Consider the following 18046-nt stretch of genomic DNA (forward strand, 5'->3'; position numbering starts at 1 on the left):
TTCGAATTATTACAATGAACTGACGACAGGTAAAATATTCTAAATTATTCCAATGAACTATGTCAACAGATAAAATATTTCAAATTATCACAATGAACTATGTCAACAGATAAAATATTACAAATTATCACAATGAATTATGGCGACAGAGAAAATATTCCAAAGTATTACAATGAACTATGGCGACAGAGAAAATATTCCAAAGTATTACAATGAACTGTGTCGACAGATAAAATATTCCAAAGTATTACAAAGAACTGTGTTGACATAAAATATTCCAAAGTATTACAATGAACTGTGTTGACATAAAATATTATAAATTATTACAATGAACTAAAATATTATAAATTATTACAATGAACTATGTCGACAGATAAAATATTCCAAATTATGACAATGAACTGTGTTGACATAAAATATTCTAAATAATTACAATGAACTGTGTTGACATAAAATATTCCAAATTATTACAATGAACGATGTTGATAGATAAAATATTCCAAATTATTACAAAGAACTATGTCAACAGATAAAATATTCCAAAGTATTACAATGAACTGTGTCGACAGATAAAATATTCCAAAGTATTACAATGAACTGTGTTGACATAAAATATTATAAATTATTACAATGAACTAAAATATTATAAATTATTACAATGAACTATGTCGACAGATAAAATATTCCAAATTATGACAATGAACTGTGTTGACATAAAATATTCTAAATAATTACAATGAACTGTGTTGACATAAAATATTCTAAATAATTACAATGAACTGTGTTGACATAAAATATTCTAAATAATTACAATGAACTGTGTTGACATAAAATATTCCAAATTATTACAATGAACTATATTGATAGATAAAATATTCCAAATTATTACAAAGAACTATGTCAACAGATAAAATATTCAAAATTATTACAATGAACTATGTCGACAGATAAAATATTCCAAATTATTACAATCAACTGCTGCGACAGGTAAAATATTCAAAATTATTACAATGAACTATGTTGAAAGATAAAATATTCTAAATTATTATAATGAACTGGCGACAGGTAAAATATTCTAAATTATTACAATGAACTATGTCGACAGGTAAAATATTCTAAATTATTACAATGAACTAAGTCAACAGGTAAAATATTCCAAATTATTACAATGAACTATGTCGACAGATAAAATTTTCTAAATTATTACATTGAGCTGTGTTGACATAAAATATTCTAAATTATTACAATGAACTATGTCGACAGGTAAAATATTCCAAATTATTATAATGAACTATCTCGACAGATAAAATATTCTAAATTATTACAATGAACTGGCGACAGGTAAAATATTCTAAATTATTACAATGAACTGGCAACAGGTAAAATATTCCAAATTATCACAATGGACTATGTTGACAGATAAAATATTCTAAATTATCACAATGAACTGTCCATACATAAAATATTCTAAATTATTACATTGAACTATGTCGACAGGTAAAATATTCCAAATTATTACAATGAACTATGTCGACAGTTAAAATATTCCAAATTATTACAATGAATTGCTGCGACAGGTAAAATATTCAAATTATTACAATGAACTGTCGACAGGTAAAATATTCTAAATTATTACAATGAACTGTCGACAGGTAAAATATTCTAAATTATTACAATGAACTATGTCGACAGGTAAAATATTCTAAATTATTACAATGAACTATGTCGACAGATAAAATATTCTAAATTATTACAATGAACTGTCGACAGATAAAATATTCTAAATTATCACAATGGACTACGGCGACAGATAAAATATTCTAAATTATCACAATGAACTGGCGACAGGTAAAATATTCTAAATTATTACAATGAACTGGCGACAGAAAAAATATTCTAAATTATTACAATGAACTGTCGACCGATAAAATATTCTAAATTATTACAATGAACTATTATTACAATGAACTATGTCGACAGATAAAATATTCTAAATTATTACAATGAACTGGCGACAGGTAAAATATTCTAAATTATCACAATGGACTACGGCGACAGATAAAATATTCTCAGTTATCACAATGAACTATGTTGACAGGTAAAATATTCCAAATTATTACAATGAACTCTGTCGACAGATAAAATATTCTAAATTATTACAATGAACTGGCGACAGGTAAAATATTCTAAATTATTACAATGAACTATGTCGACAGGTAAAATATTCTAAATTATTACAATGAACTATGTTGACAGATAAAATATTCTAAATTATTACAATGAACTGTCGACAAATAAAATATTCTAAATTATTACAATGAACTATGTCGACAGGTAAAATATTCCAAATTATTACAATGAACTATGTCGACAGATAAAATATTCTAAATTATTACAATGAACTGTCGACAGGTAAAATATTCTAAATTATTACAATGAACTATGTCATCAGGTAAAATATTCTAAATTATCACAATGAACTGGTGACAGGTAAAATATTCTTAATTATCACAATGGACTACGGCGACAGATAAAATATTCTGTTATCACAATGAACTACATTGACAGGTAAAATATTCCAAATTATTACAATGAACTATGTCGACAGATAAAATATTCTAAATTATTACAATGAACTATGTCGACAGATAAAATATTCTAAATTATTACAATGAACTGTCGACAGATAAAATATTCTAAATTATCACAATGGACTACGGCGACAGATAAAATATTCTAAATTATCACAATGAACTGGCGACAGGTAAAATATTCTAAATTATTACAATGAACTGGCGACAGATAAAATATTCTAAATTATTACAATGAACTGTCGACAGATAAAATATTCTAAATTATTACAATGAACTATTATTACAATGAACTATGTCGACAGATAAAATATTCTAAATTATTACAATGAACTGGCGACAGGTAAAATATTCTAAATTATCACAATGGACTACGGCGACAGATAAAATATTCTCAGTTATCACAATGAACTATGTTGACAGGTAAAATATTCCAAATTATTACAATGAACTCTGTCGACAGATAAAATATTCTAAATTATTACAATGAACTGGCGACAGGTAAAATATTCTAAATTATTACAATGAACTATGTCGACAGGTAAAATATTCTAAATTATTACAATGAACTATGTTGACAGATAAAATATTCTAAATTATTACAATGAACTGTTGACAAATAAAATATTCTAAATTATTACAATGAACTATGTCGACAGGTAAAATATTCCAAATTATTACAATGAACTATGTCGACAGATAAAATATTCTAAATTATTACAATGAACTGTCGACAGGTAAAATATTCTAAATTATTACAATGAACTATGTCATCAGGTAAAATATTCTAAATTATCACAATGAACTGGTGACAGGTAAAATATTCTTAATTATCACAATGGACTACGGCGACAGATAAAATATTCTGTTATCACAATGAACTACATTGACAGGTAAAATATTCCAAATTATTACAATGAACTATGTCGACAGATAAAATATTCTAAATTATTACAATGTACTATGTCAACAGGTAAAATATTCCAAATTATTACAATGAACTATGTCGACAGATAAAATTTTCTAAATTATTACAACGAGCTGTGTTGACATAAAATATTACAAATTATTACAACGAACTATGTTGACAGATAAAATATTCCATATTATTACATTGAACTATGTCGACAGATCAAATATTCCAAATTATGACAATGAACTATGTTGACATAAAATATTCTAAATTATTACAATGAACTGTCGACAGATAAAATATTCTAAATTATTACAATGAACTGGTGACAGGTAAAATATTCCAAATTATTACAATGAACTATGTCGACAGTTAAAATATTCTAAATTATTACAATGAACTGTCGACAGGTAAAATATTCTAAATTATTACAATGAACTATGTCGACAGATAAAATATTCTAAATTATTATAATGAACTGGCGACAGGTAAAATATTCTAAATTATTACAATGAACTATGTCGACAGGTAAAATATTCTAAATTATTACAATGAACTAAGTCAACAGGTAAAATATTCCAAATTATTACAATGAACTATGTCGACAGATAAAATTTTCTAAATTATTACATTGAGCTGTGTTGACATAAAATATTCTAAATTATTACAATGAACTATGTCGACAGGTAAAATATTCCAAATTATTATAATGAACTATCTCGACAGATAAAATATTCTAAATTATTACAATGAACTGGCGACAGGTAAAATATTCTAAATTATTACAATGAACTGGCAACAGGTAAAATATTCCAAATTATCACAATGGACTATGTTGACAGATAAAATATTCTAAATTATCACAATGAACTGTCCATACATAAAATATTCTAAATTATTACATTGAACTATGTCGACAGGTAAAATATTCCAAATTATTACAATGAACTATGTCGACAGTTAAAATATTCCAAATTATTACAATGAATTGCTGCGACAGGTAAAATATTCAAATTATTACAATGAACTGTCGACAGGTAAAATATTCTAAATTATTACAATGAACTGTCGACAGGTAAAATATTCTAAATTATTACAATGAACTATGTCGACAGGTAAAATATTCTAAATTATTACAATGAACTATGTCGACAGATAAAATATTCTAAATTATTACAATGAACTGTCGACAGATAAAATATTCTAAATTATCACAATGGACTACGGCGACAGATAAAATATTCTAAATTATCACAATGAACTGGCGACAGGTAAAATATTCTAAATTATTACAATGAACTGGCGACAGAAAAAATATTCTAAATTATTACAATGAACTGTCGACCGATAAAATATTCTAAATTATTACAATGAACTATTATTACAATGAACTATGTCGACAGATAAAATATTCTAAATTATTACAATGAACTGGCGACAGGTAAAATATTCTAAATTATCACAATGGACTACGGCGACAGATAAAATATTCTCAGTTATCACAATGAACTATGTTGACAGGTAAAATATTCCAAATTATTACAATGAACTCTGTCGACAGATAAAATATTCTAAATTATTACAATGAACTGGCGACAGGTAAAATATTCTAAATTATTACAATGAACTATGTCGACAGGTAAAATATTCTAAATTATTACAATGAACTATGTTGACAGATAAAATATTCTAAATTATTACAATGAACTGTCGACAAATAAAATATTCTAAATTATTACAATGAACTATGTCGACAGGTAAAATATTCCAAATTATTACAATGAACTATGTCGACAGATAAAATATTCTAAATTATTACAATGAACTGTCGACAGGTAAAATATTCTAAATTATTACAATGAACTATGTCATCAGGTAAAATATTCTAAATTATCACAATGAACTGGTGACAGGTAAAATATTCTTAATTATCACAATGGACTACGGCGACAGATAAAATATTCTGTTATCACAATGAACTACATTGACAGGTAAAATATTCCAAATTATTACAATGAACTATGTCGACAGATAAAATATTCTAAATTATTACAATGTACTATGTCAACAGGTAAAATATTCCAAATTATTACAATGAACTATGTCGACAGATAAAATTTTCTAAATTATTACAACGAGCTGTGTTGACATAAAATATTACAAATTATTACAACGAACTATGTTGACAGATAAAATATTCCATATTATTACATTGAACTATGTCGACAGATAAAATATTCCAAATTATGACAATGAACTATGTTGACATAAAATATTCTAAATTATTACAATGAACTGTCGACAGATAAAATATTCTAAATTATTACAATGAACTGGTGACAGGTAAAATATTCCAAATTATTACAATGAACTATGTCGACAGTTAAAATATTCTAAATTATTACAATGAACTGTCGACAGGTAAAATATTCTAAATTATTACAATGAACTATGTCGACAGATAAAATATTCTAAATTATTATAATGAACTGGCGACAGGTAAAATATTCTAAATTATTACAATGAACTATGTCGACAGGTAAAATATTCTAAATTATTACAATGAACTAAGTCAACAGGTAAAATATTCCAAATTATTACAATGAACTATGTCGACAGATAAAATTTTCTAAATTATTACATTGAGCTGTGTTGACATAAAATATTCTAAATTATTACAATGGACTATGTTGACAGATAAAATATTCTAAATTATCACAATGAACTGTCCATACATAAAATATTCTAAATTATTACATTGAACTATGTCGACAGGTAAAATATTCCAAATTATTACAATGAACTATGTCGACAGTTAAAATATTCCAAATTATTACAATGAATTGCTGCGACAGGTAAAATATTCAAATTATTACAATGAACTGTCGACAGGTAAAATATTCTAAATAATTACAATGAACTGTCGACAGGTAAAATATTCTAAATTATTACAATGAACTATGTCGACAGGTAAAATATTCTAAATTATTACAATGAACTATGTCGACAGATAAAATATTCTAAATTATTACAATGAACTGGCGACAGGTAAAATATTCTAAATTATTACAATGAACTATGTTATCAGGTAAAATATTCTAAATTATCACAATGAACTGGCGACAGGTAAAATATTCTAAATTATCACAATGGACTACGGCGACAGATAAAATATTCTGTTATCACAATGAACTACGTTGACAGATAAAATATTCTAAATTATTACAATGAACTGTCGACAGGTAAAATATTCTAAATTATTACAATGAACTATGTCGACAAATAAAATATTCTAAATTATTACAATGAACTGGCGACAGGTAAAATATTCTAAATTATTACAATGAACTATGTCATCAGGTAAAATATTCTAAATTATCACAATGAACTGGTGACAGGTAAAATATTCCAAATTATTACAATGAACTATGTCGACAGATAAAATATTCTAAATTATTACAATGAACTGTCGACAGATAAAATATTCTAAATTATCACAATGGACTACAGCGACAGATAAAATATTCTAAATTATCACAATGAACTGGCGACAGGTAAAATATTCTAAATTATTACAATGAACTGGCGACAGATAAAATATTCTAAATTATTACAATGAACTGTCGACAGATAAAATATTCTAAATTATTACAATGAACTATTATTACAATGAACTATGTCGACAGATAAAATATTCTAAATTATTACAATGAACTGGCGACAGGTAAAATATTCTAAATTATCACAATGGACTACGGCGACAGATAAAATATTCTCAGTTATCACAATGAACTATGTTGACAGGTAAAATATTCCAAATTATTACAATGAACTCTGTCGACAGATAAAATATTCTAAATTATTACAATGAACTGGCGACAGGTAAAATATTCTAAATTATTACAATGAACTATGTCGACAGGTAAAATATTCTAAATTATTACAATGAACTATGTTGACAGATAAAATATTCTAAATTATTACAATGAACTGTCGACAAATAAAATATTCTAAATTATTACAATGAACTATGTCGACAGATAAAATATTCTAAATTATTACAATGAACTGTCGACAGGTAAAATATTCTAAATTATTACAATGAACTATGTCATCAGGTAAAATATTCTAAATTATCACAATGAACTGGTGACAGGTAAAATATTCTTAATTATCACAATGGACTACGGCGACAGATAAAATATTCTGTTATCACAATGAACTACATTGACAGGTAAAATATTCCAAATTATTACAATGAACTATGTCGACAGATAAAATATTCTAAATTATTACAATGTACTATGTCAACAGGTAAAATATTCCAAATTATTACAATGAACTATGTCGACAGATAAAATTTTCTAAATTATTACAAGGAGCTGTGTTGACATAAAATATTACAAATTATTACAACGAACTATGTTGACAGATAAAATATTCCATATTATTACATTGAACTATGTCGACAGATAAAATATTCCAAATTATGACAATGAACTATGTTGACATAAAATATTCTAAATTATTACAATGAACTATGTCGACAGGTAAAATATTCCAAATTATTATAATGAACTATCTCGACAGATAAAATATTCTAAATTATTACAATGAACTGGCGACAGGTAAAATATTCTAAATTATTACAATGAACTGGCAACAGGTAAAATATTCCAAATTATCACAATGGACTATGTTGACAGATAAAATATTCTAAATTATCACAATGAACTGTCCATACATAAAATATTCTAAATTATTACATTGAACTATGTCGACAGGTAAAATATTCCAAATTATTACAATGAACTATGTCGACAGTTAAAATATTCCAAATTATTACAATGAATTGCTGCGACAGGTAAAATATTCAAATTATTACAATGAACTGTCGACAGGTAAAATATTCTAAATTATTACAATGAACTGTCGACAGGTAAAATATTCTAAATTATTACAATGAACTATGTCGACAGGTAAAATATTCTAAATTATTACAATGAACTATGTCGACAGATAAAATATTCTAAATTATTACAATGAACTGGCGACAGGTAAAATATTCTAAATTATTACAATGAACTATGTTATCAGGTAAAATATTCTAAATTATCACAATGAACTGGCGACAGGTAAAATATTCTAAATTATCACAATGGACTACGGCGATAGATAAAATATTCTGTTATCACAATGAACTACGTTGACAGATAAAATATTCTAAATTATTACAATGAACTGTTGACAGGTAAAATATTCTAAATTATTACAATGAACTATGTCGACAAATAAAATATTCTAAATTATTACAATGAACTGGCGACAGGTAAAATATTCTAAATTATTACAATGAACTATGTCATCAGGTAAAATATTCTAAATTATCACAATGAACTGGTGACAGGTAAAATATTCTTAATTATCACAATGGACTACGGCGACAGATAAAATATTCTGTTATCACAATGAACTACGTTGACAGATAAAATATTCCAAATTAATACAACGAACTATGTCGACAGATAAAATATTCCAAAGTATTACAATGAAATGTGTTGACATAAAATGGCCACACACCCATCAACTCTCGATGAAGGTAGACGTGTCAACGTGCGCTCTCAATTTGCCCCCCCCCCCCCCCCTGGGGGGATTGATGGCTAGCTACGGCTTGCTGTTAGAGTACCGCGTCGCGTACACCGGGTCACGGGTAACCGTGACCTTGGTGTATGGTGACGCGCCGACAGCCAAGAGGAAGAGGACAAGAAAGAAGAAACGTGCGCCAGGGACAGCTCAGGCGGGGACAAAGCCGGTGGCTCAACCGCTGGCGGCGGTCCCGTCTGCATAGCTGCCCCCACCACGACCAATCCAGACGGAGCAGAAGGAGGCGAATCGCCAACCAATCGCACCGACTGTACAGAGGCAGAAAGAGGAGCAACTAACTAGTGCACCACGGCCTGCATCACCTGTTCTCGCCCGTTGCTCATCAGCGTCGAGACCCCCACCCACGGGGGACTCCGCGACAGCGACATTGGATGTTGGAGTTGCCAAGCGGAAGGCCGTGACACCACCCCCCCCCCCCCCCCCGGGGGATCAACCAGCCAAGACGCGGCCTTCCGCTTCCGCCAGGGACGAATGGCAGCTCGCGAAACGAAAATCAAAAGTCAGTACGCTAAGTACGTGATTGGTGACGTCTCGGATCCCTACAAACTGCCAGGCGGGATCCAAGAGGAAGAGTTCAAGACCTTCCCGGACGGCAACCAGATCGCCATCCATCCTGGAGATCTACGGGGAATCGGGCAGGTCCTGGTCATCACCTCGCGCCGGTATGGCTTGTACAGACAGGGGATCCTCTACAAAGAGATGGACAACCACACCGTCCACAGGATCATCAAGATCATCGCCGGCGGCCAGTACCTCCCACTGGCTCAATGCCTATGGGGCCACAACTTCAGAAAGTTGGTGCCCCACTTAAACGAAGAGTACATCATCTCCTCCCCGTAGACGCCAACCTTATCTAGGACAGGTAACCTCCTTTTTGGGCTTAGTTGGACTTTAAACGTTTTCGATCGAGCTTCAAAATTCTTATGTTTATTTTTTTATAAATAGTCCAACGCATTTTACTTTGGCGCCCGTTCAATTGCTCAAATCACCTTAAAACCTTTTCGGCCGAGCAGTCAAACTTATTTTTGGGTTTAAATTCTTAGTCCGGACATGATGATAGGTGCAGTTATTCTCCGTAGATTTAGGTTTTTCTAGTTAGACCCGAAGGAATCGAAATTCAGCCAGTCAGAACACGGCCCATTTTCGGTGTCTACTAGTCGGTCCGCGCAGTCGCTGTACACAACTAAATACTTATTCAAAATTCTGCCCACTTCAAACTCATCCCCCCCCCCCCCCCCTTGTTCTGGACTTAGTCACTGGCAAAGGCCAGAGATTAAGCCCAGGACAGGCGTGTGTGAAACCTTCGTGGTATATACGCACGTTAAACCTTTTACCTGACCTGACCTGACATAAAATATTCCAAATTATTACAATGAACTATGTCGACAGATAAAATTTTCTAAATTATTACAATGAACTGTGTTGACATAAAATATTATAAATTATTACAATGAACTATGGCGACAGGTAAAATGTTCCAAATTATTACAATGAACTGTTGACAGATAAAATATTCAAAAGTATTACAATGAACTGTCGACAGATAAAATATTCTAAATTATTACAATGAACTATGTCGTCAGGTAAAATATTCCAAATTATTACAATGAACTATGGTGACAGGTAAAATATTCCAAATTATTACAATGAACTATGTCGACAGGTAAAATATTCTAAATTATTACAATGTACTATGTTGACAGATAACATATTCAAAAGTATTACAATGAACTATGTCGACATAAAATATTCTAAATTATTACAATGTACTATGGTGACAGATAAAATATTCAAAAGTATTACAATGAACTATGTCGACACGTAAAATATTCCAATGTATTATAACGAACTATGTCCAATGAACTAATTCGGCCGAACATCAGCCTGGCCCATTACAAAAATGGGAGCCCGGGCATAATTCGGGTAAACATGAGCCTGGCCCGTTATAAAACTGGGAGCCCGTGTTTGATTCCGGCAAACATCAGCTTGGTCCATTACAAAAATGAGAGCCCGTGCATAATTCGGGTAAACATCAACCTGGCCCGTTATAAAACTGGGAGCCCGTGTTTGATTCCGGCAAACATCAGCTTGGTCCATTACAAAAATGGGAGCCCGGGCATAATTCGGGTAAACATCAACCTGGCCCGTTATAAAACTGGGAGCCCGTGTTTGATTCCGGCAAACATCAGCTTGGTCCATTACAAAAATGAGAGCCCGTGCATAATTCGGGTAAACATCAGCCTGGCCCGTTATAAAACTGGGAGCCCGTGTTTGATTCCGGCAAACATCAGCTTGGTCCATTACAAAAATGAGAGCCCGTGCATAATTCGGGTAAACATCAGCCTGGCCCGTTATAAAATTGGGAGCCCGTGTTTGATTCCGGCAAACATCAGCTTGGTCCATTACAAAAATGAGAGCCCGTGCATAATCCGGGTAAACTGAACTGAACTGAACATTTATTTCTCTCAGGCCGTAATCCACGGCATATGAGGAACAATATATAATACAACAATTCACACTTTTTAACAAGATGACAGAGTAAAACTATTCACATAAGTATATCTACATAAAACGAACATGGGAATATAATTATAAATAATTGGTTTGGGTTTGCATACACAATAATAATACAATAAAGCTATGAGCCGGAGGGCTTGAAAGTATTCATAATATGTTTACAAAATATTGCAAGTTCTCGGAGGACACCAGTTTTTTTACAATTAAATAATTCGTGAAATTTATATGTTTGGTTTGGATCAATAATATTTCGGTATATATTGAAGTCTGAATTGGTTAAAATATGGGCATGTAAAAATATAATGGAATTCATCTCCGATGTCGTTAGTGTTGCATAAAAAACACAATCTATCATGTAATGGTTTACGTATCCATCTACCTGTCTCTATTGGAAGATTGTGGTTTGATACTCTAAAACGTAACAATGGGCACCAATGTTTTTTTTCTAATAAATTTAAATAATTTTCGAATGCTATACTGCTTTTAAATATTTTGTAACAAGATGCTTTCGATGAAGTGTCAATATGACTGTACCATGTTTGCAAAAATTGATCTATGAGTTTTGTTGAAATAAACATTTTCAACAATGAAGCACTATTAATAAGCTCCGGCAAACATCAACCTGGCCCGTTACAAAACTGGGAGCCCGTACGCCTATGTGTTCATTTATGGGTTTTGTTTCTACAAGGAAAGCACCTCGAGCGAGTTCTCGACCGATTGATCTTGATTCCGCCCCTGGCTCGAGAGGTTATGTTAATGTTATTTAGTACGGCGTGTAAATTTGTCATATATACTCTTCAAAAGAAGAAACGCAAAACCACATTGTCGTAACATTTGGAGAATTGATTTAATTATTGAATGGCGAGTTCGATAATTACCAAATGTTGCAGGATTGTTCACAATTCACTCTAGTCCATTGTGAGTAAGTGATAGGACACACCACCAAGGTCAAGGTCATCTGGAGTCAATACCGGGTGTGGCCTCCGCGTGTGTTGACAACTGCCTGGCACCGCCTGCCCATTGAAGCAACCAGAGTACGGATGACGTCCCGGGGGATGGTGGCCCACTCGGCCTGCAAGGCTGCTGCCAGCTCGGGCAGGGTCTGGGGCTGTGGTTGTCGCTGTCGGAGGCGTCGGTCCAACTCGTCCCATAGATGCTCAATTGGGTTCAAATCCCGTGATATCGATGGCCAAGGAAGGACATTAATGTTGTTGTTCTGTAGGAAAGCCGTTGTGAGACGTGCTGTGTGAGGCCTGGCGTTGTCATGTTGGAACACTGCGTTGGCGTTGGCCATAACTGGAACGATGTGTGGCCGGAGGATCTGGTCAATGTAGCCCTGTGCATTCAGGTTGCCCTGCACGTGGACCAGGTCAGTTCTGCCAGTGTGTGAGATGGCTGCCCACACCATGACACTACCCCCGCCGAATCTGTCCACTTCCTGCACGCAGTTTGCCGCATAACGTTCACCACGACGCCTATACACGCGACATCTTCCATCATGACGTCGGAGCAGAAATCGGGACTCGTCACTGAACCACACCTGTCTCCATCGCAGTTGAGGCCATTGTCGATGAATCTGGCACCACTGCAGTCGGAGTCGACGGTGTTGTGGTGTTAAGATGACACCTCGAACTGGACGTCTGGCACGAATTCCTACCTCACGTAGGCGGTTCCGTACGGTCTGGTCGGATATCCTGCGCAAACCTGGTATTGCTGCGGCTGTGGAGGTGGCAGTAGTCAATCGTTCCCGAAGGTGGCGTACCCGGATGTAGCGGTCCTGCCCGGGGGTAGTGACCCGTGGTCGACCGGATCTAGGGAGGTCACGTGTTGATCCATGTTGCTGGTAACGGTCCCACAGTCTGGAGATGGTGCTTGGGGACACATGGAATGCCCTGGCAACGGCCGTCACTGAGACGTGGCATGTCCTGGATTGTCAACTGTCGGCCAGATACAGAGGCCAGGCAAGCGAACACCCTGCACTTTTATACTGTCGGTGTTCATGTTGCACGTGCAGACAACGCACGTGCAGTGGTGACATGGTTTGCACGTGGCTGCGTTTTTGCGAATATTCACATTTTGGAACTTTATTGTACAGTAGCTGCGTTTTATCGAATGTAACCGTGGGAATGTGTTTGGGACATGCAATGACCTTATATTCACAAAGCATGAACCGGTAGGAAACATAAAATCGGAGTTATAACCCATTTGTACCCTTTTGCGTTTCTTTTTTTGAAGAGTATATATAAATACTGCCATGCGAACTCCTAGCACCTAACAGAGGTGCACACTTACGATTTGGATTATTCCGTCTTGTCTTTGATTTGTCCCATAACAGCTTATGGCTGCATTTTTCATTTCATTTCAAGTTATTTTCGTGCTTATATCCAATTAAGGTTCAGTCACGCTGTCCTGGGCACCTCAGACTCTAAGGTCACATAAGTAATACATTAATTTAATAGTGAAGAAACACTGTTTCATTTCCGGATATGGACAACGCACACACACGCACGCGCCCACATACAAACACAAACACACACACACATACACACATAACAACAACAACACACGCATACATACATACATGCACGCATAATACATATAATGTATATACACACAGAAACAAACTATTTAATTCACAGTGGAATTGTAAAATAGGACAGTGTTCAGTATTCAATGAGAGAGAGAGAGAGAGAGAGAGAGAGAGAGAGATAGAGAGTTTGTGTGTGTGTGTGTGTGTGTGTGTGTGTGTGTGTGTGTGTGTGTGTGTGTGTATGTGTGTGTTGTCCTTACACATTTTCATTGAGCCGTTAAAACTCTCTGGTTAGGAGCCGACTTCTGCAGGTGAACTTATCATTAAGACCAATGGTGTTCTTAGAGGTATGAATGCACTTTTTCGGACAGGACAACACTTTCCACGGTTGGAACCAATAGCTCCACAAAGGGGATTCAATCCTACCTATACGACTCAGTGTGCGCTTTGTGTTTCTTTTACAGACATGTATCCATGTTTGCCCAAAGGCTCGTTACCAAGCGACGAGGTCTCGCTGGAAACACTAGATCAGGAACTAGACCTGGCCCCTTCACTTCTCGATCTGGCGTCCCCTCACCAAACGAAGGTTCTCAAGTGGAAGGCATCGCGCAGCTGTAGCCGGTCATATGATGCCCGATACAAGCAGACGAAGACGGACAAGTTTCTTAACAGAAACGCCATCATCAAACACGCGCTGAGAAAACTCAGTGACTCCCTGTCGGCCTGCCACTGTTCGACTTCCTGCTGCGTAAACTTCATCAGCCGAGTCTTCCCTTTCCTCAACATAATGCGGGGATACAGCGTCCTGTACGACTTCCCCAATGACCTTGTAGCAGGCCTCACTGTCGGCATCATGCATATCCCTCAGGGTAAGTAGCAATTCCGTATCCGGGATTGGGGTGGTCGGTTATGTAACACGGATCAGTGAAATCCACAGTTTTCAAAACAATCTTTTTAATAGTAATTCTGGTAGAACCGTGCTCATAAATCAGGTTAGCTATCACAAACAGCATAATGATCATGAATCAAGGTAAGCTATTATAGTCACCATAATGCACATCTCTCAGGGTACGTTATCACACGCGACACCATGTGCATGGATCAAGGTAAGCTATCATAGTCACCATAATGTACATTTCTCGGGGTACGTTATCACACGCGACACCATGTGCATGGATCAAGGTAAGCTATCATAGTCACCATAATGTACATCTCTCGGAGTACGTTATCACACGCGACACCATGTGCATGGATCAAGGTAAGCTATCATAGTCACCATAATGTACATCTCTCGGGGTACGTTATCACACGCGACACCATGTGCATGGATCAAGGTAAGCTATCATAGTCACCATAATGTACATCTCTCGGAGTACGTTATCACACGCGACACCATGTGCATGGATCAAGGTAAGCTATCATAGTCACCATAATGCACATCTCTCGGAGTACGTTATCACACGCGACACCATGTGCATGGATCAAGGTAAGCTATCATAGTCACCATAATGCACATCTCTCGGAGTACGTTATCACACGCGACACCATGTGCATGGATCAAGGTAAGCTATCATAGTCACCATAATGTACATCTCTCGGAGTACGTTATCACACGCGACACCATGTGCATGGATCAAGGTAAGCTATCATAGTCACCATAATGCACATCTCTCGGAGTACGTTATCACACGCGACACCATGTGCATGGATCAAGGTAAGCTATCATAGTCACCATAATGCACATCTCTCGGAGTACGTTATCACACGCGACACCATGTGCATGTATCAGGGTAAGCTATCACAGTGAATATCATGCACATGAATAATTATCTTTCACGTTTAAAAAGTGCTTATCATAGACTATTGTGAATTCCCCGAGTCGTTAAACATCTATTTCATTCTATTCTATTCTATTCTATTCTATTCTATTCTATTCAATCCCCCAATGTCTTACCCTGCAGGTATGGCGTATGCCCTGCTGTCTCAGCTGCCTCCAGTATACGGACTATACACGTCGTTCTTTCCAGTCCTTGTCTACTTCATATTCGGATCGTCCAGACACATTTCTGTTGGTGAGTGAGACATGATATATACAGAATATATCACATTCAATGATCGTCCAGACATATTTCTGTTGGTGAGTCAGTTATGATATACATAGACTATACCACATTCCATGATCGTCAAGACACATGTCTGTTGGTGAGACTGACATGATATGCACAGAATATACCACATTTCATGTTCACCAAGTCACATTTCTGTTGGTTAGTGAATCATGATATACACAGAATATACCACAGTCCATGATCGTCAAGACACATTTCTGTTGGTGAGTCAGTAATGATATACACAGAATACACCACATTCCACGATCATCAAGTCACATTTCTGTTGGTGAGTGAGTCATGATATGCACAGAATATACCACATTCCATGATCACCACATCATATTTCTGTTGCTGAGTCAGTCATGATATGCACAGAATATACCACATTCCATGATCACCACATCACATTTCTGTTGGTGAGTCAGTCGTGATATGCACAGAATATAACACATTCCGTGATCACCACATCACATTTCTGTTGGTGAGTCAGTCATGATATGCACAGAATATACCACATTCCATGATCATCAAGACACATTTCTGTTGGCGAGTCAGTTATGATATACACAGAATACATCACATTCCATGATCGTCAAAACATATGTATGTTGGTGAGTCAGTTATGATATATACAGAATATACCACATTCCATGATCATCCAGACATATTTCTGTTGGTGAGTCAGTTATGATATATACAGAATATACCACACTCCATGATTATCACGTCACATTTCTGTTGGTGAGTCAGTCATGATATACACAGAATATACCACATTCCATGATCACCACATCACATTTCTGATGGTGAGTCAGTCATGATATACACAGAATACACCACATTCCATGACCATCACGTCACATTTCTGTTGGTTATTGAGTCATGATATACACAGAATATACCACATTCCATGATCATCACGTCACATTTCTGTTGGTGAGTCAGTCATGATATCCACTGAATATACGACATTTCATGATCATCACGTCACATTTCTGTTGGTTAGTGAGTCATGATATGCACAGAATATACCACATTTCATAATCATTAAATCACATTTCTGTTGGTGAGACAGTCTTGATATCCACTGAATATACCACATTTCATGATCATTAAGTCACATTTCTGTTGGTGAGTCAGTCTTGATATCCACTGAATATACCACTTTTCATGATCATTAAGTCACATTTCTGTTGGTGAGTCAATCTTGATATCCACTGAATATACCACATTTCATGATCATTAAGTCACATTTCTGTTGGTGAGTCAGTCTTGATATCCACTGAATATACCACTTTTCATTATCATTAAGTCACATTTCTGTTGGTGAGACAATCTTGATATCCACTGAATATACCACATTTCATGATCATTAAGTCACATTTCTGTTGGTGAGTCAATCTTGATATCCACTGAATATACCACTTTTCATTATCATTAAGTCACATTTCTGTTGGTGAGTCAGTCTTGATATGCACAGAATATACCACATTTCATAATCACCACATCACATTTCTGTTGGTGAGTCAGTCATGATATACACAGAATACACCACATTCCATGATCATCTCGTCACATTTCTGTTGGTTATTGAGTCATGATATACACAGAATATACCACATTCCATGATCATCACGTCACATTTCTGTTGGTGAGTCAGTCATGATATCCACTGAATATACCACATTCCATGATCACCACATCACATTTCTATTGGTTA

At 34.6% G+C, this 18046-nt stretch overlaps 1 protein-coding gene across 1 annotated transcript in view; it reads left to right on the top strand.

The window, feature by feature from the left end:
• The window catches only part of LOC121367145 (solute carrier family 26 member 6-like), a 75427-nt gene that overhangs the window by 2205 nt on the left and 55176 nt on the right, over window positions 1-18046 (top strand). The window contains exons 2-3 of the mRNA XM_041491290.1: window positions 14680-15084; window positions 16177-16287. Of these exons, the coding sequence (XP_041347224.1) occupies window positions 14680-15084; window positions 16177-16287 (516 nt within the window). The remainder of the gene's footprint in view (window positions 1-14679; window positions 15085-16176; window positions 16288-18046) is intronic.

This window comes from Gigantopelta aegis, chromosome 3 (genome assembly GCF_016097555.1).
Source record: "Gigantopelta aegis isolate Gae_Host chromosome 3, Gae_host_genome, whole genome shotgun sequence".
NCBI classification, from domain to species: domain Eukaryota; kingdom Metazoa; phylum Mollusca; class Gastropoda; order Neomphalida; family Peltospiridae; genus Gigantopelta; species Gigantopelta aegis.